Here is a 27,643-nt window from a genome sequence, read left to right as displayed (position 1 = left end):
ATCTCTTATACTTAAAGTCAACTGTTTGTAAATATTAATTACATATACAAAATACTTTCACAGTAACATCTAGACTACCATTTGGCCAAACAACTGGGCACCATAACCTAACCAAGTTGAGGCATAAAATTAATCATCACTCCATCTCAAATGTCAGTTCCTCTATGAAGTCTACAAGATGTAATTCATTCATTCAATTCAATCAAGTGGCATTTAAGTGCCTACTCCATGCAAAGTACTGTGCTGAGAGTTAAATTCAAAGATGAGAAAGCCACAGATTCTGTTTCTATGGAGTTCACAGTCTAAAGGGGGTATTATCATCAGCACTGTCATCACCTCAACAGCCATCACCATATCACTCTCATTTACGGAGTGTTCTCCGTGCCAGGTACTGCTGTAACCATTTATAAGGTGTCATTAATCCACCCAGCAGCCCTATGATATCTTCATATGATAGTGCTTTGCTCGAGTTTAGTCAGGTAGTCTGTGAGAGTGCCAGGATTTAATCCCAGATGTGACAGAATTCTTGCCACAGCAATGGGTTCAGGAGAACAGCCTAAGACTCAGACAGATGTCACAAGAAGTCTTTTTTTTTTTAAGATTTTATTTATTTATTTGACAGAGAGAGACACAGCCAGAGAGGGAACACAAGCAGGGGGAGTGGAAGAGGGAGAAGCAGGCTTCCCGTGGAGCAAGGAGCCCGATGTGGGACTCGATCCAAGGACCCTGGGATCATGACCTGAGCCGAAGGCAGACGCTTAACGACAGCCACCCAGGCGCCCCGTCACAAGAATTCTGAAGAAGGGTGCACTGTCTTCTGCCAGTGCAACAAACTACTGATGGGAGTGTTTTATCCATTCACATTTAAATACAATAATTGTATGACTGGATTTATATCTGCCATTTTTCTGTTCACTTTATATGTGCCATATCTTTTGATTCTTCCAATCTTTCTAGGAGTCTCACCTATATATACATAGCTTGGTAGTCATCCCATGAACCTGTAAGGGTTCCACTCTTTGTTGATTATCTGTATGTGGCTTGGGGAATGCATTCAAAGATAGTCAGGTCTGCAGTTTCTACTGAGTTTCACTTGTTGCTGGGCTCTCACAGTCTCGGTCTCTCATTGCATGCGCATTGTTTCACAATCAGCCAGGAATGGGTGGAGAGCTTATCTCAGCCCTTTTACTGCTCCCTTACTTCTGTGAACTTTCTGGCAGATGGGCTACTCACTCTAATTGGAACTGCCATTGGCCTATCAAAGCTGTGGGGTTTCTTTCATCCACTTGCATCTGAATCCAGTGAAGCCACACTATCTGTCCTTATGATTCTGACACCAATTCCAATGTGTGGGTTTTCCAACACCACCAAGCAATTCTCTGTGACACCAGGTAAGGGATCCTATAATTTAACTCAGTTCTGACACTATCTACCTGGCAACAGCATCAGATCCCAGAGGTTAAGGGATCAGTCCCACAAGACTGCCCAGCCCGCTTCAGATGCAATCACAAGACTGGGTTGTTACCTGTGTTCCCAACCAATTGGGTATAATTTGGAGGTCCCCATGACCGCCTCCCCTGGTTTAATTAATTGGATAGAGAGGCTCACACAACTCAGGAAAATAGTTTACTGTTTACCAATTTATTATAAAAGAATATGATAAACGATACAGATGAATATCCAAAGGGAAGAGATTCATGGAGCAAAGTATGTGGGAAGGGACATGGAGCAATGCCCTCCCCAGGGAAACCACTCTCCCAGGAGCTGCCTCCATGAGTCCGGCAACCTAAGAGCTCTCTAAACCCAGGCCCTTTGGGCTTCTATGGAGGTTTCATTACATAGGCATGATTGATTAAATCACTGGCCATTGGTATTTTAATGCAATCTCCAGCCTCATCTATCCTCCCCAGAGGTCAAGGGGCTGAAAGTTCTAACCCTCTAATACCAGGGTTGTTCCTCCTGGCAACCAGCCCCCATCCTTAGGTTATACAGGGGCTTTCCAGAAGTCACCTCATTAACATAACAAAAGACACCTTTATTGCTCCCCATCACTTAGAAAATTCCAAGGATTTGGGAGCTCTGTGCCAGAACAAGGATAAAGACCAAATATATGTTTCTTACTTTAAATCACAGTATCACAGTCTCACTCTCCAAAATTGATTCTGACCCCTCTAGTAGCAGAGCTTCTGATTTTTCTGCCCAGCCCCAGGACTGGTGAAGCTACAATTCTCACTGGCCTTGCAGGGTATGGAAGCTGTCCCAGGCAAGAAGGCCACATGCTGCCGTCATTTTTATCCAACGTTTCAGCCGTTATTTAAGCATAAACACTGGTTTTTTTTTTTTAATTCTAGTTAGTTAACATACAGTGTAATATTAGTTTCAGGTGTATAATATAGTTATTCAACACTTCCTTATAACATCCAGAACTTAATCTGTCTTAATTGTCTTAATTGCCAGTTTCCGGTGTCCTGAAATTGTTTTTGTGATGAATCTGTCCAGTTTTTTATGGAGAGAGGAACTGCCTGTTTTTTATGGAGAGAGGAACTGCCAACCTCCTCACACCACCATTACCAGAAGTCTTACTTTATATATATATACATATACATATATATATATATACACACACACACACATATATATATACACATACATATATATATATATATGTATTTTTTGCCTTAGTAATCCAACATCTGAATGTATGTAAAAAACCCAAAGTAAATGAAGAAGATACTTATTAATGGTCCATACTTTTATGTTTATGTTGCCAATTTGTTATAATACAGCATTTTAAATTACTTTCAAAACACCATAATTTTAAAATCAGATTTTTTTTCATTGCAGGCTTCCATACATTTGCTGAAACACTCTTTGAAGGTTTTTATAATATAGAAGATGGCTAATGGACACTGATAATATCCCAAAGGAAGCATATTTTCGTAGATTTGCCAGTTAGTCAACTTTTAAACTTCTAGCAAGCTGAAGTTGCTATTTCCCAGAACAGAGCATATCATAAACCTAGACCTATAGGGAAAAGTATTTAATTTACCATACTAGCTCATACATCACCCCACTTTCCTTACTCATACTATTTTAACATTTTATAAAGATAGTAAAAAAATGTTTGTCCAAATTATTTCAACCTAGACATCTTTTGCTTTTTTTCTTCTTTGAAATAGCAGGGTCTTCTCTCAGTTTCTCTAAGTGTAAGACATTTTCAGGGATAAATATATTTCTAAATGACCCAACAAAAGTTGAAGGGAGTTGGGGGAAAGGATGGAAGAGTTGGTTGTCACAATGCAGCTTTCGCTTTTAGGTATATAAATGTATATTTCCATGACATGAACATACAACAATTAATCTATCCAAACTCCTACTAATGAACATTTAAATTATTTCGATTTTTCACTATTATGAACAATGCTATCAATGAACATCCCTAGGAAGGCTCTTAGTATACCAGAGAGAATACATCTCCATGAAACATACCTAGAGAAAGGCTATGAGAATCTTTGCTTTTACTAGATAACTCTGAATTGTGGTGGTTCCAACCTACATGGCATACCAGTATGGAAGAGCTTCCAGTTTTTCACACTTCTAATATGGTCATATTTTATTAAATTTTACCAACCTTATGGCTATAAAAATGAAATCATAAGGTTGTTTTAGTTTGGATTTCCCTATATGCTAATGAAATCGTGCACCTTTTCAAATGTTTATTGGTCATTCTTTTGAGAGAACAATAAAGAGAAGAGACAGATAGGGAAGGTGGGGAGGTGGGAGGCAGAAGGAGAAGAGAAAAATCTGAAGAATATAAGGCAAATTAACACTTGTTAATTCTGGATGAAAGATGCATGGGCTTTGTTCAGATTTCGGTATGTTTAAAATAACATCATAATTTCATAAAAAAATTATGTTTTGAACCAAATTAAACTTTGAATTAGTTCTTCACATTTCAGGTATTAAAGCCTACGTGGTGGTTTTTGACAATGATCCTACATCACAGACTGATTGAGAAAATACACTTACTCGAAGGCCAGAAATCCTCCTCATGGTAACCTGGCGGTTTGAATCATGGTGTCCAGAAATTTGGTTTGGACCCGGGAACATGAAATCCCGTGTATTTTCATCATACGTAGACAGTGTTTCACCCACTACAAGAAAGATACCCTATGATTCAAATTATAACAAAATATTCTATTTAGAAACAATATGATCAAGTACAATATATATAGTGCCTGATGCCTTACTGAAATTTCTGCTTCAGGGTCATTTTTTTTTTTTCTATGAAAGGAAAATTAAAAGAAAGTTATGTTAAATGGATTCCTTATTCAGAAATGTAGTACATATTACTAATTCTCCCTCCCCCTTTTATAGAAGGGAGATATTCATGTAAATTTTATGAGTACCTATGTGTTTCTAGAGAAAAAAAGTCCTTGTAAACATATCAAGTTGGTATGACATTTACAAACCTAAAATGTAATTACCATCTCCATAAATTTTTCCTATCTTCCATTCTTTTCTAATTGCCGTTGTAAGACATTAGGTTACATGTTGGAAAAAAATGTAGACATCTTCTAGAATTTGTGGTTACCCAAATTAAGTATACATGTAATATTCAAAATCTTTTAGATTACTAATTTTTAGTAACATATAGCTCTCCACTTTTCACATAGAATAATTATTTGATTAAGATAGATTTCTCCTATACTCACAGAAGTAAATAACAAAAATCAAGTTATCCTCCATATTTTAATTTTAATTTTACCTACCCCAGAGATTTGTAATGTTTACTAAACAGTTAAGGTTTTATTCCACTCCCCATTCCCAGTAACAGTCAACACACAAAAACAAAGATAATTACCTTATCAATAAAAAAATGTTGTTTGAGAAAAATCACAAAAACTCAAAGTCAATTTTTATGAATGTCACAAAATATGCTAGGATGATAGCATATAATTTTCCACCTTCCTTTATTACTATTTATTCAGTTTTAGAATATGTTCAAATATGATTTATGCCAATTGTTATGTATTTATTATTTTCATCTATTGCTGTTCTGTGCATAGTGGACCAATACTAGAAACTCAACTTCGTTCTTAATTTGGGAAGAAGGGGAAAATATCTATTTTTTAAAAGCATTCTTTGACATGGGTTTGCACATCAATTACCTTATCAAAATATAATACAGTACCTGGTGGAACTAGCTGAATCAACTCAAACAATGCTGTATCATCTGAAAGGTTAAAGAAAAATTTCCTTAAACAAATTAACAATAAACAAAAATTAGTTACTTTATCATAAAAGTATCTAAAAGTCAAAGTAATTACTGGGTACACTACATATATGTTTATATCTTAGTATACTGTGTATATTTTTTGATTGCTATGTCTCTTAGGGCTTTATTAATCAATAGTAGAGATTGTCCCTTCAGTCTCTCTGGGGTTTTTTCCGATTTTTTTAAAACTTTATCTTTTTAGAGCAGTTTTAGGTTTACAACAAAATTGAGAGGAAAATACAGAGATTTCCCATATATCCCTGTCCCCACACATGCATAGCCTCCCTACCATCAACAGCACTCACAGGAATGGCACATTTTTTTTTTTTTTTTACCAAAGAGGAACCCCCATAGTCACATAATAGTCACCCAAAGTCCATAGTTTATCTTGAGGCTCACTCTTGGTGATGTATACTCTCTGGATTTGGAGAAATAAATGCATAATGACATATTCCATCATTATGGTATCATTCATAGTATTTTCACTTCCCTGATTTTCCTCTGTGCTATGTCTATTCATCTCTCTCCTCCACTTCAATTTGCTCCGACAAGCAACCACTGATCTTTTTAGTGTCCCCATAGCTTTGCCTTTTCCAGAATGTCATATTAGAATCATACGGTATTCAGGTTTTTCGCATTGGCTTCTTTCACTCAGTAACATGCATTTAAGTGTCCTTCATGTTGTTCGTGGCTTGATAGCTCATTTCTTGTAAGTTCTGAATAATATTCATTGTCTAGATGTACCACACTTTATCCATTCACCTACTATGGGCACCTTGGTTGCTTCCAAGTTTTGGTAGTTACAAAGCTGCTCTAAACAACCTTGTGCAGGTTTTTACATGGACATAAGTTTTTAACTCCTTTGGGTAAATACCAAAAAGGGTAGTTGCTGGATTATATGTTAGGAGTGTGCTTAGTTTTGTAATAAACCACCAGTCTCCAAATTGCTGTTCCATTATGAATTCTCACCAGCAATATATAAGAAGAATTCTTTTTGCTCAATACCTCACCAATATTTGGTGCTGTCAGTGTTTTGGATTTTGGCCATTCTAGCAGTGTGGTGGTACCTTGTTTTAATTTGAATTTCCCCAGAGACATATGATGTGGAACATCTTTTCATATGCTTATTTGCCATCTTTATATCTTCTTTGATGAAGTATCTGTTAAGGTCTTCAGCCAATTTAAAAATAATGTTGTTTGTTATTTTATTATTGAGTTTTAAAAGTTCTTTGTATATTTTGGATAAATGTCCTTATTAATATTTTATAAATATTTTCTCCCAATACGTGGTTTATCTTCTAATTCTCTTGATATTGTCTTTCACAGAGTAGAATTTTTAATTTTTTTTAAAGATTTTATTTATTTATTTGACAGAGAGAGACACAGCGAGAGAGGGAACACAAGCAGGGGGAGAGGGAGAAGCAGGCTCCCCGTGGAGCAGGGAGCCCGATGTGGGGCTCGATCCCAGGACCCTGGGATCATGACCTGAGCCGAAGGCAGATGCTTAATGACTGAGCCACCCAGGTGCCCTGAAATTTTTAATTTAAATGAAGTCCAGCTTGTCAATTATTTCTTTCATGGATGATGTCTTTCGTGTTGTATCTAAAAAGGCATCGCTGTAGTCAAGGTCATCTAGGTTTGTTCCTATGTTAGTTTCTAACAGTTTTATGGGTTTTGTATTTACAGTTAGGTCTATGATCTATTTTGAGTTAATTTTTGTGACGGGTGTATGGTCTGTATCTAGATTCATTTTTTCGCCTTTGGATGCCTAAGTGTTCTAGCACCCTTTTTTGAAAAAACTCTATCTTTGTGCCACTGTATTGCCTTTGCTCCTTTGTCAAAGTCAGTTGATTATATTTATGGGGGTCTATTTCTGGGCTCTCTGTATATCTTTATGAATAGAAATTTTGTCTTATTTCTTAAGCAGAGCTGTGAGGACAGTGGGATATATTATATAATTCCTTATATTTTTAATATGTCTGAAGTATTTTATAATACATTTATTAAAATAAGAATAAAAGATGCACTGTGTCTTGCCTCCCATTCCAGGACCCATGAAAAAGGCATAATCTCTTTCTTTCTTTAAATTCTGCCATTAACATTCAAGGGAAGTCTCAATCATTTAACCCAATACCAGGACGTCCAATCTATGAAGAAATATTAAATACTTCCTATAGGTTATAATTTGTAATAAGAAAAAAAACCTGATCTGGCCCTTTTCCTCAAGAACCTTACACTGCATTGAAAATGTAAACATTAAAGGAAATAAACACACACATAAGTTGTAACTACAAACCACAGGTGCAATGAAGGCACTGCAGGTAGTGCTATGAAAGACTGTATTAACAGGACCGAATCTAGTCAGGGGGTCCGAGAAGCCTGAGGAAGAGCTCTTTAGGATCTGATCTATAGCATGAACAGGTGTAAACTGGGGGGACTGGGGAGGTAGAGTTTTTACACTTGATCTTAGCCAAAAGGCCGAGAAGCGATGGGGAGGTAGTTTTTTAAGCAGGAGAAACAGGATGTACCAAGGCTTTAAGCAGAACACAGCAGGGTAATCTGAGAGATTAGGTGTTTGAAAAATAACCCTTCTGCAAAAATCAACTTGAAAAGGTAAACAATGAAAGCATGAGAGACCTAGCAAGGTAGGAAAAAATTATGTTTGAAACTCAGTATAAGAAGGAAACACAGAGAAATAGCCTGGCATTTGAGGCTGCTTTTCTTTTTGGATATCTGACAGTCCTGATAGAGGTAGCTTAGAGGCTGAGAAGCTGAACATAGTTTTTGATAAATTCAAGTAAAGGACCAAAAATTGGAGTATCGTGGCCTTGGAAAAGGATAGGAGGGGAGGTGTGCTTGTAAGAGACAATAGCCTGATAAACTGGCTAGGCTGTAAGACCGGATCTTGAAAAGATAACTACAAGGGTAAAGAGTAAACTAAAAATAGATAGCCAACACTATATACTGAATGTTTGTATTCCTCCCAAAATTCATATGTTGAATTCCCCCCAATGTGATATTTGGAGTTGGGGCCTTTGGGAGGTAGGGCAAAGCCCTCATAATGAGATTGGTACCAATATAAAAGAGACCCCCCCGAGAGCTTCCTTGCTCCTCCTTTCACCTGAGGACACAGAGAAAAGATGGCTACCTATGAACAGAAAGGGAACCCTCACCAAACACCAAATCTGCTCACCTTGATCTGAGACTTCCCAGCCTCCAGAACTGTAAAGAAATAAACTTTCATAGTTTGTAAGCCACCTAGTCTATGTTATTTTGTTACAGCAACCCAAATGAACTAAGACAGCCAACTAGTAACTAAGGGCTAAATCTGAACCATCCCAAGTCCTGTCTGAATTAAGGTGATCCAGAATTGCTAACGCCCCCTAGAAATCTGCCAAATCAATCATAAATCTTTTCTAAAAGAAAATATCATCATCTAAGTTTTCAAATTATTTCAAAAATTTTTACATTCGAAGTCTGACAATCAATGAAAACCGACCAAGTATACAGGAAAAATGAAAATTGTGATCGAAAGACAAGAAAAATAACAGACAACAAAAGCAGGTCAACAGAAGAATCCAGAAAAATTAGTTATCAGACTGGGACTTAAAATAGCTTAATACGCTCAATAAAATAAAATGCAAGGTTGAGAATGTTAGTAGAGAACTAGAAACTGTTATGAAGAACCAAAGGGAAATTTTTTAACTGAAAAATAAAATAGCAACAACAACAAGAAGGAACCCATAACAGGTAGATTTATCAGCAGATTATAAATGACCCTGGAAAGATCTACAGAATTAGAAGACAAAAGTAAATATCTTGAGAAAAGCACAGAAAGCCAAAAGGATGGAGAATATAAGAAAGGGGGGAAAAGGATACAGTAAGAGGGTCTAACAATGAGTAATTGGATTTGCAAAAGGAAAGAAGAGAAAGGGACAAAAGCAATATTTGAAAGGTTAATGCCTGAGAATTTATTTGAAGAAAGATACCAAGATACAAACACCAAGCAGAATATATTTTAAAATATACATACACATACATATACACATATATGCAGAGTTGGGCACATCAAAGCAAAACTACAGGAAAAAAAGACGAAAGAGAAGATATTAAAGGAAGCCAGTGGAAAATGACAGAATATCTTTAACGAAATAACAATAAAATCAACAGATGATTTCTCAACAAAAACTTAGGGAATGAAAAGACAATGGGATAGTATTTTCTAAGGGCTAGGAGGCAATAATCCCAAGTTCAGCAAAACTACCCTTCAAAAATTAAGACAAAATAAAGATATTTTCAAATAAATAAAAATCAAGATAATCCATCACCAAAAGACCACTGAGAAAGAAACTGTGAAAGAATTTTCTTCAGAAAAAAGCAATAAACTAAGAAAGAAGCTCAAAAATGAAAGGAAATAAAGAACAACCAAAAAGGTAAAATATGGTTGTAAAGTGAAAAGATGATGCAGATACAACAATAACAATAGTATTTTGTGTAGTTTAACTGCATACTAATCTAAAATACAGGAAAAAAAACACATAAAATCTAGAAGGGACATAAATGAAGTCAAGTAGTTGTAAGCTTCTCCACAACCTAGAAAAGGTAAAAATAAAAATACATACATTAGGGTTTGATAAGTGAAGCATGCATTCTGCAACCTCTATGGTAACCACTGAAAAAAACAAAACAGTAAAGAACATGCACCTCCAAGATAATCAAGTAGAAATGAAAGAGCAAAAAATAGAAGAAAAAAAGAACAATAATATTCAATAATCAGAACAAATAAAAAGTAAATAGTACTATGGTAGATTTAAACCAAAATATATCAGTAAATACATTTTTTATGTAAACTTTTTATTTTGAGATGAGGATTCACATGCAGTAAGAAGCAAGACAGAGAGATGGCATATACTTTTTACCCATTTTCCCCCAATGCAAAAATATATCATAGTCCCCCCTTATCCGTGAGGGATAGGCTCCAAGACCCCCAGTGGGTGCCTGTAATCATGGACAGCACTGATCCCTATATTTACCATGTTTTTTTTCCTATATATACATACCTATGATAAAGTTTAATTTATAAATTAGGTATAGTAAGAGATTAACAATAAGTAATAATAAAATAGAAAAATTATAACATACTGTAATAAAAGTTATGTGAATGTGGTCTTTCTCCCTCTCTCGAAATATCTTATCGTACTGTATTCACCCTTCTTCTTGTGATGATGTGAGATGATAAAATGATTGTGATAAGATGAAGTGAGGGGAATGATTGTTAGGCTACTGTTGATGTGAGATGAATGATAGTGTTAGGCTGCTATTGACCTTCTGACAATAATAGGTCAGAAGGAGGATCATCTGCTACTGGACTGGAGGTAACTGAAACCATGGAAGGCAAAAACCCAGATAAGGGGGGGACTCTATAGTAAATATATCATAACTACTGTGACACTGATACAATCCACTGGTTTTATTTAAATTTCTCCAGCTTTACTTGTACTCATTTCTATGTGAGTGTGTGTGTGTGTCTATATTTAGTTCTATACACTTCTGTCAGATGTGTGGATTTGTGTATTCACCACCACAGCCAAGACACAGAAGGGGTGCATCACATGATGTCTTATGTTGCCCTTCTGCAGCCACACCCACCGCCCTCCCCAAACCCATCCCTAACTCCTGACTACTCATCTGTTTCCAGTTTCTATAATTATATCACACATTGTAAGAGAAAGTCTAAATCAACCAATTAAAAGACAGATTGAATTTTTATTTATTTTTATTTTTTTTTCAGATTGAATTTTTACAGAAAGAAAACTCCTTTCAAATCTGCTTGTAAGACACACATATAAAATATAAGGACATATAAAGATAGAAAACAAAAACATAAACAAAGATATAATATATGAAAAGTAAAAAAAAAAAAAAAACCCTGCTGGCTTGGCTGCTCTATAAAAGAGAGAGAAATCTTCAAAGAAAAACGTCAAAATAATAAAAGGTTCAATTCACCAGTTGATGAATACATGGTAACACTGGTCAAGAGAAAAGAGAGAAGACACAAATTACTAATATCAGGAATGAAAAGAGATAGAAGTATTTAAAAATTCTAACAAGACATTATGAATACATTCATGCTCCTGAATGTATTAAAGGTACCTGATCTGAATCATAATTCAAACAAAATGATTCAACAATTATAGTATAATTGGGGAAATGTGAACTGAGTGGATATTTGATGATGATAAGAAATTTTTGGTGTGTGTAATGTTGTTTCTTTATTTTAGATATCCATATCTGATCCAATCTTGACATTTACTTCAAAATAATCTGATTTATTTAAAAAAACAAATTTCTACCAAAAGAAAACTTAAAACTTGTACAGATATAGAAAAAAACTAAATGGTTTTATATATATATATACACACGCATATGTGTATATGTATGTTACACATATATATGTGTGTAGATACACACAATCTGTTCTTTAAAACCTAACAACAACAACAACAGCAGCAACAACAAAACACTAAGTCAGTGACTTCACTGGTGAATTCTTTCAAACTTCTAAGGAAGAAAACAGTGTCAATTATGTACACACTCTTTCAAGGACCATAAAAGAGAGAACATTTCTCAATTTGTCTTACAAGCCCAGCAAAACCTTGATACCAAAACTTGATAAGAAGCTCACAAAAAATGAAAATGACAGGCTATCTACCCAAAACCTACATTTTAGATATTGGTCTCTATAGATAAAACCATATGATGTCTGAGATTTACTTCAAAATAATCTTAAAAAAGTGATGATCTAAAAAAGGGTTTTAGGGGCATCTGGGTCGCTGAGTCAGTTAAGCATCTGCCTTCAGCTCAGGTCATGATCCCAGGGTCCTGGGATGGAGCCCCACCTCAGGCTCCCTGGTCAGTGGAGAGTCTACTTCTCCCTCTCCCTCTGCCCCTCACCCCACTCATGCTCTCTCTCTCTCTCTCTCTCTCTCGCTTGCTCGCTCTCTATCTCAAATAAATAAAATCTTAAAAAAATAAAAACAGGGCACCTGGGTGGCTCAGTTGGTTAAGCAACTGCCTTCAGCTCAGGTCATGATCCTGGAGTCCCGGGATCGAGTCCCACATCAGGCTCCCTGTTGAGCAGGGAGTCTGCTTCTCCCTCTGACCCCCTTCCCTCTCGTGCTCTCTATCTCTCATTCTCTCTCTCTCAAATAAATAAATAAAATCTTAAAAAATAAAATAAAATAAAATAAAAACAATTAAAAAAAGTGATTTACTTCAAAATATTCTAAAAGAAGGGGGAGATAGAGATAAAACAACATTAGCCATGAGTTGATAATTACTGAACTGAGTGACAGGCCAGGGGTGTTCATTTTTCTCTTTTGTCTACTTTTATATATTTATTAAATTTTCTCTTAATAAAAAGTTTTTTTTAAGTATTTTTGATTAAAGAAAGTTGTGTGTGCTCTAAAAGCATCACTGTGAAAACTCCCATTATACTGTTTTGTTAAAGTTCTCTTCTGCCTTTTCCATCAAATCTACAGAAATTATACAATGGAATACTGTTCAGCCATAAAAAAGATGAAATCCTACCATTTGGAACGACACGGATAGATGTTGAAGGCATTCTGCTAAATGAAACAAATCAGAGAAAGACAAATACTATATGATCTCAATTATATGTGGAATTAAACAAAACAAAACAAAACCCAAAAAAACCACCAAACTCATAGAAAAAGAGATCATATTTGTGGTTACCAGAGGCAGGTGGTGGGGAAAGGAGAAACTGGAGGAAGGTGGTCAAAAAGTACAAACTTATAAGATAAGTAAGTACTGGGGATGTGATGTGCAAATGACGACAACCATTACCACTGCTGTATGACATACGGGGATACTGTTGAGAAAGTCAATCCTAAGAGTTCTCATCACAAGAGAAATTTTCTGTCCTTTTCTTTGTACTGTATCTATATGAAATGATGGATGCTAACCAAACCTATCATGGTAGGGGTGCCCAGGTGGCACAGCTGGTTAAGCAGCCAACTCTTGGTTTCCCTTAGGTCGTGATCTCAGGGTTGTGGGATCGAGCCGAGCCCCCTCATCAGTTCCACACTAAGCACAGTGTCTCCTTAAGATTCTCTCCCCTCTCCCTCTGCCCCTCCCAACCCCGCACTCGCCTGCACGCGCATGCTCAGGTGTGCACGTTCCCTCTCTAAAATAAATAAATTCAATAAATAAATTCAATAAATAAACCTATCATGGTAATTGTTTCACATTATACATAAGCCAAACCATCATGTTGTACATCTGAAACTAATACAATGACGTATGCCAATTATTTCCCAATAAAACTGGGGAAAAAACCAGTTTTTACAGTTTCTTACCAAGAAATTAATCATCTCCTTTTAGTCTCATGCCATCTGATTTTGTCAACTGTTCATCCTCTTCCTTATTGCAATCTCTAAACCTCTGGGTCCCTACCACTTTTCACTGAAGATGAAATACGTTCCCTTCAAACACAGTACTTTGTCATAATTTTGAGCAATATCAACTTCCATGTGAATCCCTCATACAACAGTTCTCTGATCTCCCCAAATCCAGTACACCTATGCAAAGATTCTGATTATTTATTTACATGTCTGATTCTTCTTTTACTAAAATGGGCCTATATTTGATTTATTTCTGAATCCCCTATATTCTCTCAGAGTGATGGAGTCTGCGTAGGCAATCAAAAAGTTAAAAAAAACAAATTCCAGTTCTTATCATAGGTCAGTAGATAAGCAATTTTTGCTTAAGAAGACTTTTCTATTATCCCTTGAATCACATGACACATTCTGTGAATACACCATGCTGTTTCTCATCCCTTTTCCATTAGAGGGAAGAACAGAAAAGGATTAATGCTAAACATGGTGCTGAAATAAGAGCTAGGCTTTTAAGAAACTTGATCTATTGCACTTACAATAATTCTAATACTTGACCACCAAGAAAAGTCCTGTCTTCTAGAAAATAAAATGAAATTTTGTTAGAAATCAAACACATTAAACAAGCGTGGGATAAGCTATCTTAATTTTCTATACATACCAACACTGTATTTTCCTGAGGTCACTTATTCTGCAACCTCAACTACTTGAAAAACATGATTACAAACGAGAAAATACATCTTTTAAAAAAGGAAAAGGGTAGTCAAAATAATAGTAGTATTTACTACCATCTAGAGAATATCTTGTTTGCCATGACTGAGCTCCTATGAGCCTCACACAAGTCCTCAAAACAACCTTAACAAGTCAGGGTTCCTCTTACAGATAAGACACAGAGCCTAAATGTTAAGGTTTCCAAAGATGGTAAGTTCCTGAGCTGAGATTTGAGCTTGGCTCTAACTGTCTTCAAAGCCTGTACTATTTTCATTAACAGTCTACTGGAACTAGAAAGCAAGACTTACAAAATAAATGTTAGGTGAGAAAGTTGTATTTTGAATGAGGAGTAAAATAATAGGACAGTAGCTAGATGGGGGTGAGTATGAAGGCAGGGAATATATTTTTTTTAAGATGGGAATATACAGCATGTTTATATAGGGTGAGGATTCACAACAAGAGAGAAGTTGAAGATACAGGAGGAATAAAAAAAAATCTAATGACCAAGGGGCACCTGGTGGCACAGCCAGTTAAGCGCCGACTCTTGGTTTTGGCTCAGGTTGTGATCTCAGGGTTGTGAGACTGAGCCCCGCGCCTTGTGCTCTGTGCTCGGCATGGAGTCTGCTTGAGTTTCTCTCCCCCTCTCTGTCTGCCCCCAGCCCCGCTTGCACATGCTCTCTCTCTCTCTCTCTCTCAAATAAATAAATCTTTTTAAAAAATCTAATGATCAAGATATTAGAGATGGCATAAGGAGATAGGTAAGGGGGACAAGTAGACAGAAAAACCTTGGGCAGAGAAATTCTAATACCAGGGGAAATAAGATAAAAATGGGTAATAATGTAGGTGACTTTTAGGACAAGGGTGCAGTAAATGAAGGTAGATCACTACTATAACCTCAATTTTCATTGGCAAAGTAGGAAGTAGATTCGTCTGTTCATCTTAAGAATGTTGGAGTTTAAACACTTAGAATATCCTATAAGAGAAATTAGACAAGAAATTCTCCAAGTAGTAAAAAGACCTAAAGGTAGCACTGAGAAGCAACTTATGTTGGTACCAATCTGAAGGTCATGAGAGTCAATCAGCAACACCAAACTCACCTAGAATAAAAGCCAGGAAGGCAAGTGGTCTATGACCCTTTACTGAGAGTCTCCTATGACCCTTTATTAAGAGTCAGCCTTAAGAAGACATGAACAGACATTTCTGCAAAGAAGACATCCAAATGGCCAACAGACACGAGGAAATCCAAATCAAAACCTCAATGAGATACCACCTCACACCAGTCAGCATGGCTACAATTAACAAGTCAGGAAACGACAGATGTTGGCAAGGATGCGGAGAAAGGGGAACACTCCTACACTGTTGGTGGGAATGCAAGCTGGTGCAGCCACTCTGGAGAACAGTATGGAGGTTCCTCAAAAAGTTGAAAATAGAGCTACCATACGACCCAGCAATTGCACTACTGGGTATTTACCCCAAAGATACAAATGTAGTGATCCGAAGGGGCACATGCACCCTAATGTTTATAACAGCAATGTCCACAATAGCCAAACTACGGAAAGAGCCTGGATGTCCATCAACAGATGAATGGATAAAGAAGATGTGGTATACACACACACACACACACACACACACACACACACACACACACACACAATGGAATATTATGCAGCCATCAAAAAAATTGACATCTTGTCATTTGCAACGACGTGGATGGAACTAGAGGGTATTATGCTAAGCGAAATAAGTCAATCAGAGAAAGACAAGTATCATATGATCTCACTGATATGAGGGATTTGAGAAACAAGACAGAGGATCATAGGGGAAGGGATGGAAAAATGAAACAAGACAAAACCAGAGAGGGAGACAAATCATAAGAGATTCTTAATTAATCTCAGGAAACAAACTGAGGGTTGCTGGAGTGGAGGGGGGTGGGAGGGATGGGGTGGCTGGGTGATGGACATTGGGGAGGGTAAGTACTATGGTGAGCACTATGAATTGCTTGACTGATGAATCACAGACCTGTACCCCTGAAACAAATAATACATTACATGTTAATAAAAAAACTAAAAAAAAAGAGTCAGCCTTGATGTAATATCTGGTTTAATGAAATAAATAAGGTAAAATAAGATATAGAAAGTTTCAAATGTTGTAGCCAACACAAAGAGAACATACCTTTTTTAAGCATCCATTCCATGTTTTTATTTGATCCTTATCCTAAATGCCCAGGGTAAAAATATCAGTAAATTCTAAGAAGCAGTAGTATTATAGGCCATGTGCTCAGATTACAAAGCAAATTAACAATTTTTTTAAAAGATTTTATTTGTTTATTTGACAGAAAGAGACACAGAGAGAGGGAACACAAGCAGGGGAAGTAGGAGAGGCAGAAGCAGGCTCCCAGCGGAGCAGGGAGCCCGATGCGGGGCTTGATCCCAGGACCCTGGGATCATGACCTGAGCTGAAGGCAGATGCTTAATGACTGAGCCACCCAGGTGCCCCAAATTAACAATATTTTTTAAAGATATTTAAATGAATCATGAATAAATGTTTTAAATAGAACCAAAAGACATCAGACTCAATATGAGAGTTCAGCAAAATGATTGAAAAGGAGTTGTTTTCTCTCTAAAGGGATCTGCTAATTCTAGAAAAGACACATGAAAAACTAATAAATTTGCTGAGATTTTGATGGTCTCGAAGACCTAGAAACAAAATATGACTGTAGAGCCTACCAACAAGGAGAGATTTTCATAAATTCTCCATACTTTAGCCCCTGAAAAGGCCTGGGAATAAAGATGAACAGGAAATAACCTGGCTTTGACAAGGACTGAAACCTGGCTTCAAATGACCTTAATCTGTGACATTAGACTGACATGATCAAGGATTGCTAGTGCTACTAGCAGCCTAGAACAGGCAAATAAAAGCAAACAGAACTTATCTGGAGAAAGATACCATGATGCCAAAAAAAAATTTGCATGTATGGAGGCACTTAATTTATGACAAAGTAACATTACAGAGTAATGAGTAATGATGCCATGCCCCCAATTATTTCTACAATTTTTCACATACAATGTCCAATACACCAAACAACTCGGAATAGTTAAGAGTTATTTTTAGGAAACTGTTAAGCACTATTAACTAAAGCTAATTATACACCTACTCTATGACCCAGAAATTCCACTCCTAAGAATATACCAAGAGAACTGAGTATTATGCTTACCAAAATATTTATAAAAATACCCATAGTAGCTTTATTCATCAAAATCCAAGACTAAAAACAATCTTCATCAACAAGAAAATGAATAAATTATAGTATAGTCATACAGTGGAATACCAAAGGGCAATAAAAAAGAATAGTTTACTGAGACACAACAACACAGATGATTCTCAGACATGAGCCATACTCAAAGAAATACATATTCTACGATTATTTTACATGAAAGTCAAGAATAGACAAAAATAATCAATGTTGATAAAAGTCAGAATAGTGATTATCTTGAGGGGAGCACTGACTGGTAGAGGCACACGGAAACCTTTTTGGGCAATGGAAACACTACGTCTTGGTGAATGGTGATTATTGATATACACAAATGTGACTAATCATTGATGAGTACACAAGATTAATTAGTACATTAGACATGACACAAAAAATAGCTAAGACAATTTTCAAAAATTATAAACCTGGAGGACTCAAACTACTAGATATCAAAACTGAAGCTACAGCAATTAAGAAAACAGAGTATATATGCAAGGATGGACAAACAGACCCATGAAACAGGACAGAGACTCTAGAAAAAAATTTGCATGTATGGAGGCACTTAACTTATGACAAAGTAACATTACAGAGTAATGAGAATAAGAAAAGTCTTTTCAGCAAATAGCATTACACACATAGATATATATAAAATAAAAATGAAATTTTATCCTTACTTCAAACCATAGATAAAAATGAAATCCAGGTGAATTGTAAATCTAAAGGTAAAAAGTAAAGGAATAAGGTTTTTAGATTAGTAGAAGATAGAAGAACATCTTTATAACTTAGGGTAGGGAAAGGATTCTAAAACATGACCAAAAAAAAGCACTAAGCATAAAGAAAAAAATTAATAAATCAAACTACATTATTAAATTAGACTATATTAAAAATAATTTATTCATCAAAAGAACAAGAACCACTAATAGATAAAAAAATGCAAGCCACAGAGTAGAAGATACTGCAACACATATAACTGACAGAGGGTTTGTAACTAGAAAATATAGAAAATTCCTACAAATTAATTAGAAAGTAACCTGACACAGAAATGAGCAAAAGACAAACATTTCACACACATTATAAAAACATGTCCAGAAAGATTGATAAACGTATGAAGAATTGGTCTACCTGATTTGTCTTCAGGGAAATGCCAAATAAAACCACTATTCACCCATCATAATGACTAAAATGAAAAAGTCCGGCAATGCCAGGAGTTGGGAAGTATGCGGAGAACAACTTTCATCAATGGCAGAATGTATACTGGTAGAGCACCACTGAAAACTGTTTGGCACTGTCTACTCATGTTGACCCTAAGACTTAGTAATTCCACATCTATGTATACACCAAATAGGAATGCGTGCTCATGAGCACCAAGTCATGTAATCAGGAATGTTCAGAGCAACATTATTCATAATAGCAAAAACTAGTAACCTAAATGCCCACCAATGTCCACAAATAACAGAATAAATAAATTGGAGTAGAGTTGCATAATGAAATACTACAGCAATAAAGATGAATGGATTAGTTACTCACAACACAGATAAATTTCTCAAGCAAAATGCTCAGCAAAAAAGCCAGGCACAAAGGAATTCACACAGTACGATTCCATTTATTTAGTGTTCAAAAATAGGTAAAGCTAAATTATATTAGACATTAAAATGGAAATTCTTTTGTGAAACAGAGAGGAAATAGTGATTAGGAGAGGGTATAAGAGAAGCTGAAGTTCTAGCAATGCTGTATTTCTTTTGGTTACACAGGTGTTCACACTGTAATATGTTTTTTTAAGATTTTATTTATTTATTTATTTGTCAGAGAGAGAGAGAGAGCACAAGCAGGCAGAGCAGGCAGAGGGAGAAGCAGGCTCCCCACTGAGCAAGGAGCCCAACGCGGGACTTGATCCCAGAACCCTGGGATCATGATCTGAGCCAAAGGCGCTTAATCGACTGAGTCACCCAGGCATCCCTCACACTGTAATATTTCAATGAGCTATAAATAAATGCTTGAGTTAAACATGGTAGGTTAAATATATGCATTTGCTATGTTCCCTTCTGAACCCTCACTAAAAAAAACAAAGGATTAAATACACAGACACACACACACACACTCACAAACTCAATGGCAAAACCTGAGAGGAAACAATTTGAACAGAAGTAGTAACTGAGTTAACAGGAGAAAGGATCTTAAGCCAATAGACAGGGGAGCTTAGAAGCAACCCATATTGGGTGCCTGGGTGGCTCAGTTGGTTAAGCGACTGCCTTCGGCTCAGGTCATGATCCTGGAGTCCCACATCGGGCTCCCTGCTCAGCAGGGAGTCTGCTTCTCCCTCTGACCCTCCCCCCTTCATGCTCTCTCTATCTCATTCTCTCTCTCAAATAAATAAATAAAATCTTTAAAAAAAAAAAAAAAAAGCAACCCATATTATACTTGGGAATTCCTAACAGATTTAGTAATTGGTGGTGCCAGGTACCTCTGGAAATGATAGAATCAATGGGGCTAAAAGCCAGAGCAGTTGAAAGTTTAAGAAGCAGTCAAAAACCCAGATCCTTCCTTCAGTTTACAGTGCTAAGAAACTGCCTTTCCCCATACCCAGGCAGGTAACTGGAAGTTTATTCTCTGGAGTGGGTGGGATAGGGAGAAAAGGGTGAGAGGGCGGGAGAGGGGAAGGGAGGGGAGAGGGGAAGGGAGGGGAGAGGAGAAGAGGGAAGATTAGTCATCCACATCCTTGTCATTGTTGTCCTTGGAATGGAAACAGCAGATACAGTTGATAGCAGGGGTACCATCTGAAAACAGGGAGATTAAGAGTCTGGGCTACATACTGATACTTTACCACAGCTTCTTCTTCCACAAGGTTCTAAAATCAGCAGTAGCCAAGTTTATAGCCTCTAGGAGAAAGATATGACTGATTTTTCTACTGAATATGACCAGCTAAAGAGAAAAGACATAAAAAGATGCTGACATCCTAAGTTTTCCAATAAGATGGCCCAGAGAAATCACCCTTCTAGAAAGTCCATATTGACAATCTCCATCCAGGAGGAACCCCCAACAGATTTAGTAATTAGTAGTGCCAGGCACCTTTGGTACATAATTTCTAAAAGCCTATTAGTCTTCCGCTCTTAAATATGAACAGATGGCCAATAATTTGATGACACCCTCTAATATGAAAGGCAGAAGCAAAAACACAAAACAGAAAACAAAAGCAGAAGCAGCAGAGTTTGTCTCCCCAAATCCCCTCAAAAAAAAAAAAAAACAGACACAGCAATTACATAGCAAAACCATAAACCTATGGACAACATTTATAATAAATAAGGTGATAAGATATCTCTACAGACCACTCACAGTCACAAAACCCACAGGTATCAGCATCTATCTATGCAGGGAAGCAGAAGGAAGTAAGGGGCTATCTAAAGGACCTGGGAAGAGAACCCCAAAATAGCCAACAGGTGCTCACTAGGAAGCACAGATCAATTTGAGAAAAGCAGCTAAAACCTGGCAAATGTTTGGCCATTCCAATAGCAGGTGAATTCAAAAGATTTCAGGTAAGTTCCAAAGGTGGTAGTCTGGTAACCTGTAAGAACTATAGGAACTGACCACCCAGGGTTCCCAGGTAGGACAAGAGCCCAAGAAACTAGAAGAAACTGTAGAGAAGAGAATACAAATTAAACAGGATTTTTAAAAAATAGAAAAAGAAAAACCGGGCGTAGGGGGGTGGGGTGGGGGAAAGACTAATGCAAGTAGAATGGAACAAAGGCAAAAAATCCACAAAGGCAAGCCATCATATTCGTTGAACACTATAGAAGGGAGCTCAGTGAGGCTAAAAAGTTATCCTCAATCATGCTTCCTTCTAAACATTCAGGAAAAAATTAAATTCAATTAAGAATGAGCAAAGAAAAGGATAAAGGTCAAATATATACCTGGTTCTTGTGTAAAAAAATAATAATGAGCAAAAGAAAAAAATTCCTACAATGAAGGCAGCCAAAAGATGTTTGTAAAAGAGATCACAACTATAATCTACTATTTGAAAACGTAAAAAGTTATATAAAATATTGAAGAGCTACATAAATCAAAGCCAGAAAAACAAAAAAGTGAGATGGTATAACTCAGGAAGGAAGTAGAAATAGGGGACGTCATTTCAGAAATGAAGAATAAACTAAAAAAAAGGTAAATAAAAACAACAGGAAAAAACCTTAAAAGAAATAAAAAGGAGATTTTTTTAAATCAAAGAGAAACAAAAAAAGGTTTTTAAATGAGAGAAAATAACAAATACTAAACAGACAAAAAAAAAAAAATTCAACATACTATAATAGCAGACCCTGATAAAGAAAACTAAGGCAAAGGAAAAAAATAAATCCTAAACAGTATCCAGGAAATTTTGCAAGAATGAAAAAAGATTAGAAACTACAAATGAGAAAGCATGCACACTACTGGAGAATCCTAAGCCATACAAAACAACTTCAGGACATATTCAAAACTACTAGACTTTAAAGATAAATAAAAAATATTTTGCCATCTAGGCAAAAAAAAAAAGTGACTTATAAGTGAAATAACATTAAACGTTGAGAAAAATGATTTAAATACCTGAGGGAGAACTGGGTTAAGTTAAGCAAAAACTGAAAAAAACTAAACTATAAAACTAAGCAAAGGAGAGAAAATATTAATTCAAGTGAAAATAGAATTCTTGCCAAGAAAAGTAACCATAATATATTCACCACATGGTCTAGCTAAAAATACTTTTTACATGGTCATATATAAACCGAAATTGTGCTACAACTGTATGAAGAGGAGAGAAAGACAGAGAAAGGGCATGTATATGTTTTCGGGGCAAGCAGAGAATGTATGAAAAATAGTTAAATCCTTATTTTTCATAAGGGAAAGTACAGATAATGTCTAAAACTGAAAAAATCAAAATGTTTCAAATGCAATATAAGCATGTCAGAGATACATGGGTGAGTACAAAGAAAAGCAAGTTTTAAAAAATAAAACCTAGTCCCTGGGGAGTGGGAAACGATGGAGGAGAGGGATGTTACAGGACTGCTGTTTTTGTAATAAGCTTTGTAGACTATATATAACTCTGATATAAAGAAAAGTAACATAATTATAGAACCAATTAAAACAATTTCAATATAAGTAAAAACCAAATTTGAAAAGGTAAGACATTAATAGTTACATATATGCATGTGTTTATATATGTATGTATATGTGTGTATATATTTATGTGTGTGTGTGTGTATACATCTGGTCTGAGAGCAAGTCCTACAGAATAATAAAATTAATTGCTTTGTAGATCTCTGGGTGAAAAGTTCTGACTCCGTGTGCATAATATGGAAGGCTACCCCTTCCATTTCAAAGAACTTGCCTTGCTTTGACAGTGCCAATTCAGTATTTGTGAATTTAAAAGAAAAAAAAAAGTGACACTTTCTTTTCAAATAAATAAATAAATAATAAAATTGAAAAAAAAATCAGGGGCGCCTGAGTGGCTCAGTCGGTTAAGCGTCTGCCTTCAGCTCAGGTCATGATCTCAGGGTCCTGGGATCAAGCCCAGTGTTGGGCTCCGTGCTCATTGGGGAGTTTGCTTCTCCCTCTTCCTCTGCCCCTCCCCCTGCTCATGCTCTCTCTCTCTTGCTCGCTCTCTCTCAAATAAGTAAATATTTTTAAAAATAAATAAAAATAAAAATAACTCATTTCATAAAGAAAAGTAAAAGGTTAAAAATAAAGCCAAGGAAGGCAATACTTCCATAAGGGACAGGATATAAGTAAAACAAAAAGACCCCACCCTAGCCAGAATCATTCTGGAAGGGGCCAAACATGCAAGCAGAAAATGGCCAAGAAAACATTCATGAAAATATTACATGGGTATTTAGTATTGCCAGTTACTATTTCTGTGAATCATTTCCAGCGAAGAAAGAAAAATAAATGCAGTTGTTACCAAGATATATTTCCAAATATAATTCATTTGTAATTCCAATAAGTTTGCTAAAGGTATCGATGGTCTCAGAAGTAAAAATGGTCTCAGAAGGAATAGAAAGTTGAAAACCAAAGGGTTTAAATAGAAAACAAATTTAAGATTTGTGTCCGTATACTCTCTAGCTTGCGAATCTACCACCGGCTCAACGAACAACTGCCACACAAAGTGCAGTGATGAGATAACCAGACGGGCGCCACTGTTACTGCAACTGCCCAGCTGTAGAGAAGTGGCCTGAAAAGTCACTGCTTGGCTTTGATTTCTATTTCATCATAAGAACCTAGATTAACTTCTACTGAGAAAAACTATTTGCTAGTTTCTATGAACAATTTTCTATTCCGTTATACTTAAAAAATATATTTTGGCAAAAATACTTCGGGAAGAAAGACCTTAAATTATTAAAGAAACAGCTAACTAATGCTGCTAGAAACCATATAGCAAGTTGATGTAATTACATCTACTGGAACATATAGCATAATTAACCTCACTTTACAGTTCCCCTTTCTCTTGTAACTAAATAATGATAATTTTCCTCATTCCTCTAAGAAAATTCTCATTTTCACATGTACTTTTAGTGTGAGTTACAGAGTAAATGCACTGCGATACTCTAGAAATCCTACTCACATACAGCAAATCAAAAGCTACAGTAAAGACCTGAGTGCCAGAACGCTGTTAGCCCTCTGCACCAGCAAGAACAATTGTTCTAATAATATCTTCTGAATGCTTATTTACCTGCCCTAACTACAAAGATGAATTGGTTGGAATGTATTTGTCACTGTGCATTTAAAATATGAATCCTGAGTCCTACAAGCCCTCCCTGAGGAGAAGGCAGGGACTCTCCCATTTATAGACTTTGTTTTGTTTTGTTTTGTTTTTTTCCCATTTATAGACTTTGAAGGATATATTCTCAGCCTTCAAATCTTCACCTGAAAGCATTTTAATACCCCAGACACCAGGTAAGCACTAATTCCCAGAAGCTTGACAGCAGGAGCCCTAGTGAAACCGCAATTTTTCCCTACAGGCAAGAGAAAGCAATATGGATACCTACTAATCCACTACAATATAAATAAAAATCATATTTTCCCTGTATCAAGTGTTAAAGGGAATGAGGCCAGAGAAGCTATTAATTATAAATTTTTAAATACAAAATACATTTCCTAATCAAAGGATTATAACACTAGAAAAACAGCTGCTATGTCTCAATAGGATAGTTCCAATAGTCATAAAAATAGTAATGGGAGGCAGGTTTACGATGCATTATGATATTTTATTTAACTGTCTATCAGATAGCTAGTATGTGCCAGGTATTGCCATATGCATTAGAGATATGGCAGTAAACAAAAATGGAAAAATCTCTGCCTTATGAAGCTGTCATTCTATTGAAAGAAAAATAAATAAATAATATATCAGTGCTACAAAGAAAGACCAGAGGACCATTCATTCCTATTTGCCCTGAGCAGTATCCTTTTTATACTTGTTGTCTTGGTGGAACTATTAAAAGCATACTCTTTTACTCAAAATATCCTGGGTGTAAGATAAAATAACTCTAAAGATAATGGGATAAGTAGAGACTGAGATATTAACCAACAGGTGCTATATTAGATACTTTGGTGAGAAAAGGTCTCTTATTATGATGATAAATTTGAGCAATGACTGGAAAGAAGTAAAGGAGCAGACAATATGGATATCTGTAGAGAGAGCTTTTCAGACAGTATATTCTGTGTGTGTGTGTGTGTGTGTGTAGAAGAGAATCTGTAAACCTTCACTGAGAAAGGATAAAGTCCACTGTTTCAATAAAGAAGTCTATGAAGTAGAAAACTTTTCATTCTGTTTCTTGCCTAAAAATGGTTCCCAGGGTATAGTTTTAGCCATCACCACGTTTATTCTGGTAGATTCCAGGATTATAATAGTTTCCCTAAAGAGAATGCCTTCTCTATGAATATAAAACTGACTTATTATGGCTTTTAATATCATTGGCACTTAATATCATTTTATATATCATATATTTCCCTAGACCTTAGGTGATTCTGGACCTCTAGAGTTTCCTTAGAGGTGCAGATATGATGTGAAATGGAACTGGTAAATTCTCCAGTAATAACACTAGTAATAATAATAATACACCACCAGTAATAATAAACGAGACATTCTAAGTGTTTACTTTGTGCCAAGGACTGTTCTAAGCATCTTAACTGAGATTACTCAAGGATCTGACCATTTGTCAGACTGTCCAGTTAAGGGGGTCCTTGGATCTCCTTAAGCATTTGGACCATGCTCAATTTACTTCTAAATAACATAATCTCAATTAACAGATACTGGATTTTAGACAAGTACACATTAGTTTTGTATGTTATACACAATGGAAAATGATATATGTGACTCACAATCCTAATTGTCAGTGGAGAAGTCCATGATTGTTTCAATGTTTCCTTACTTCAAATTCTTCTCTTTGCTTCCACTGACATAAAGTCTGCTTTACCTCTTTGGGCTCAATTTTATATTTTATTTAAAGGAGCTGTTTCTACCATCTTACCATCACTCTGTGTTTAAGTTTAAAGGCTTGGTGCTATGGAGGCTCACTGTAGGGACACCTGTGAAAATTCTCCACAGCTTTCCCCTCCTTTCCCCTTCAATCAGAGACCTATGTGGTTTTTAGAAAGGTGACACATGCACCACTTGAACCAAAGTACAACATATATAAGCTAAGTGAACAGCATATTATATTTCCCCACCCAACTGTGATTGGAATAAATCTCAAAACTTGATGAAAATTATGGATCACAGACCTCTTATTCTTAAGAATATGGAAGATGTGAGGCCTGAAAGTGCTGTAATTTTGCTACCAGGAATTTTACTACAATAAATGAGGTGAAGATTCAGGAAGATATAATAATTATAAATGTATAAACAATTAAAAAAAGAGTTTCAACACAAATATATCAATACGGGTCCAATCAGGAGAGAGAAACTACACAAGGAAAATTTAATATAAAGAACTATTAACTATAATGGGAGTTAAAGTAATGAGGGATTGCCTAGCTGTAAGAGAATGTAAAAGAATATAGGAATAGCAGATCAAAGGAACAGCCATTACTCCTGGGGCTCAGAGCACCCAAGGAAGAGTTCTCCCCAAGCTCTCCTCTCCAGTGCTGAGATCCAGAACTTGTTCAAGAGGGTACAACCTTTGCTCACTGAAAGAGAAAAGTTGCTCACTTACTGGAAATCTGCCTAAGGAACTTGCTAGAAATCAACCACGTAGGGTGCCAGGGAGGTTGTTCACAGAGAAGTGTTGCATCAGAGGCGCTTCAATACAAAACTACAAACAATACCACACTACAAATAGGGACAGCTAGAGGACACTGCTGTCGGCCACCCTGTATGGCAACACCTGAGCGCCAGGGAAGGCTCAAGCACCACAGGAGTATGCTGTGGGAAAAAGCCAGCGTGCCAGCACCCGGAAGCAAAATCATTTCCCTCGGTAACGTTACTCCAGGGCCCTCTACTGCCTGAAGCTTCAGTACCAGCTGAGAAAAAAAAAAAATTTAAAGGAACCAGATCAGTTTCCACAGAGCAGACAAAAAGACTGAATCTGGAACTAAGGGGTAAGAAATCAATAACCAGCACATTATATGAAGCAAAAACTGAAATAAATGAAAGGAGAAACAGAAAATTGAATAATTGTAGCTAGACATTCAAATGCCCTTCTCTCAGTAACTGATAAAACAATCAGGCCTCCCTTACCCCTCAAGAGATAAAATCAGCAAGAAGATGGAAAACTTAAACATTATCAACCAACTTGACCTAATTGAAATAGACTGATATAGAATATCTCAACCAACATCAGCAAAATACACATTCTTTTCAAGGGCAACTGGAATATTATTAAGGATAGAAACCTTACGATATGCCATAAATACGTCTCAGTAAATTTAAAAGAACTGAAATCCTATAAAGTATGTTCTGTTACCACAGTAGAACTAAGTTTGAAATCAACATCATAAAAAAATGAAATCTACATAAAACGTGTAGAAAATATGCAA

At 36.2% G+C, this 27,643-nt stretch overlaps 1 protein-coding gene across 5 annotated transcripts in view; it reads right to left on the bottom strand.

The window, feature by feature from the left end:
• SPATA6 (spermatogenesis associated 6) overlaps positions 1–27,643 on the bottom strand; it is a 147,758-nt gene that overhangs the window by 92,555 nt on the left and 27,560 nt on the right. For all 5 annotated transcript variants that reach the window (XM_036106601.2, XM_036106602.2, XM_036106608.2 and 2 more), the window contains exons 4-5: positions 5,195–5,236; positions 4,030–4,154 (exon numbers count right to left, since the gene is read on the bottom strand). In XM_036106601.2, coding sequence (XP_035962494.1) covers positions 4,030–4,154; positions 5,195–5,236 — 167 coding nt within the window. The remainder of the gene's footprint in view (positions 1–4,029; positions 4,155–5,194; positions 5,237–27,643) is intronic.

Source organism: Halichoerus grypus, chromosome 5 (assembly GCF_964656455.1).
Source record: "Halichoerus grypus chromosome 5, mHalGry1.hap1.1, whole genome shotgun sequence".
NCBI classification, from domain to species: Eukaryota; Metazoa; Chordata; class Mammalia; order Carnivora; family Phocidae; genus Halichoerus; species Halichoerus grypus.
The sequence above is the reverse complement of the archived record's forward strand: the minus strand, read 5'-3'. Positions and strand labels throughout refer to the sequence as shown.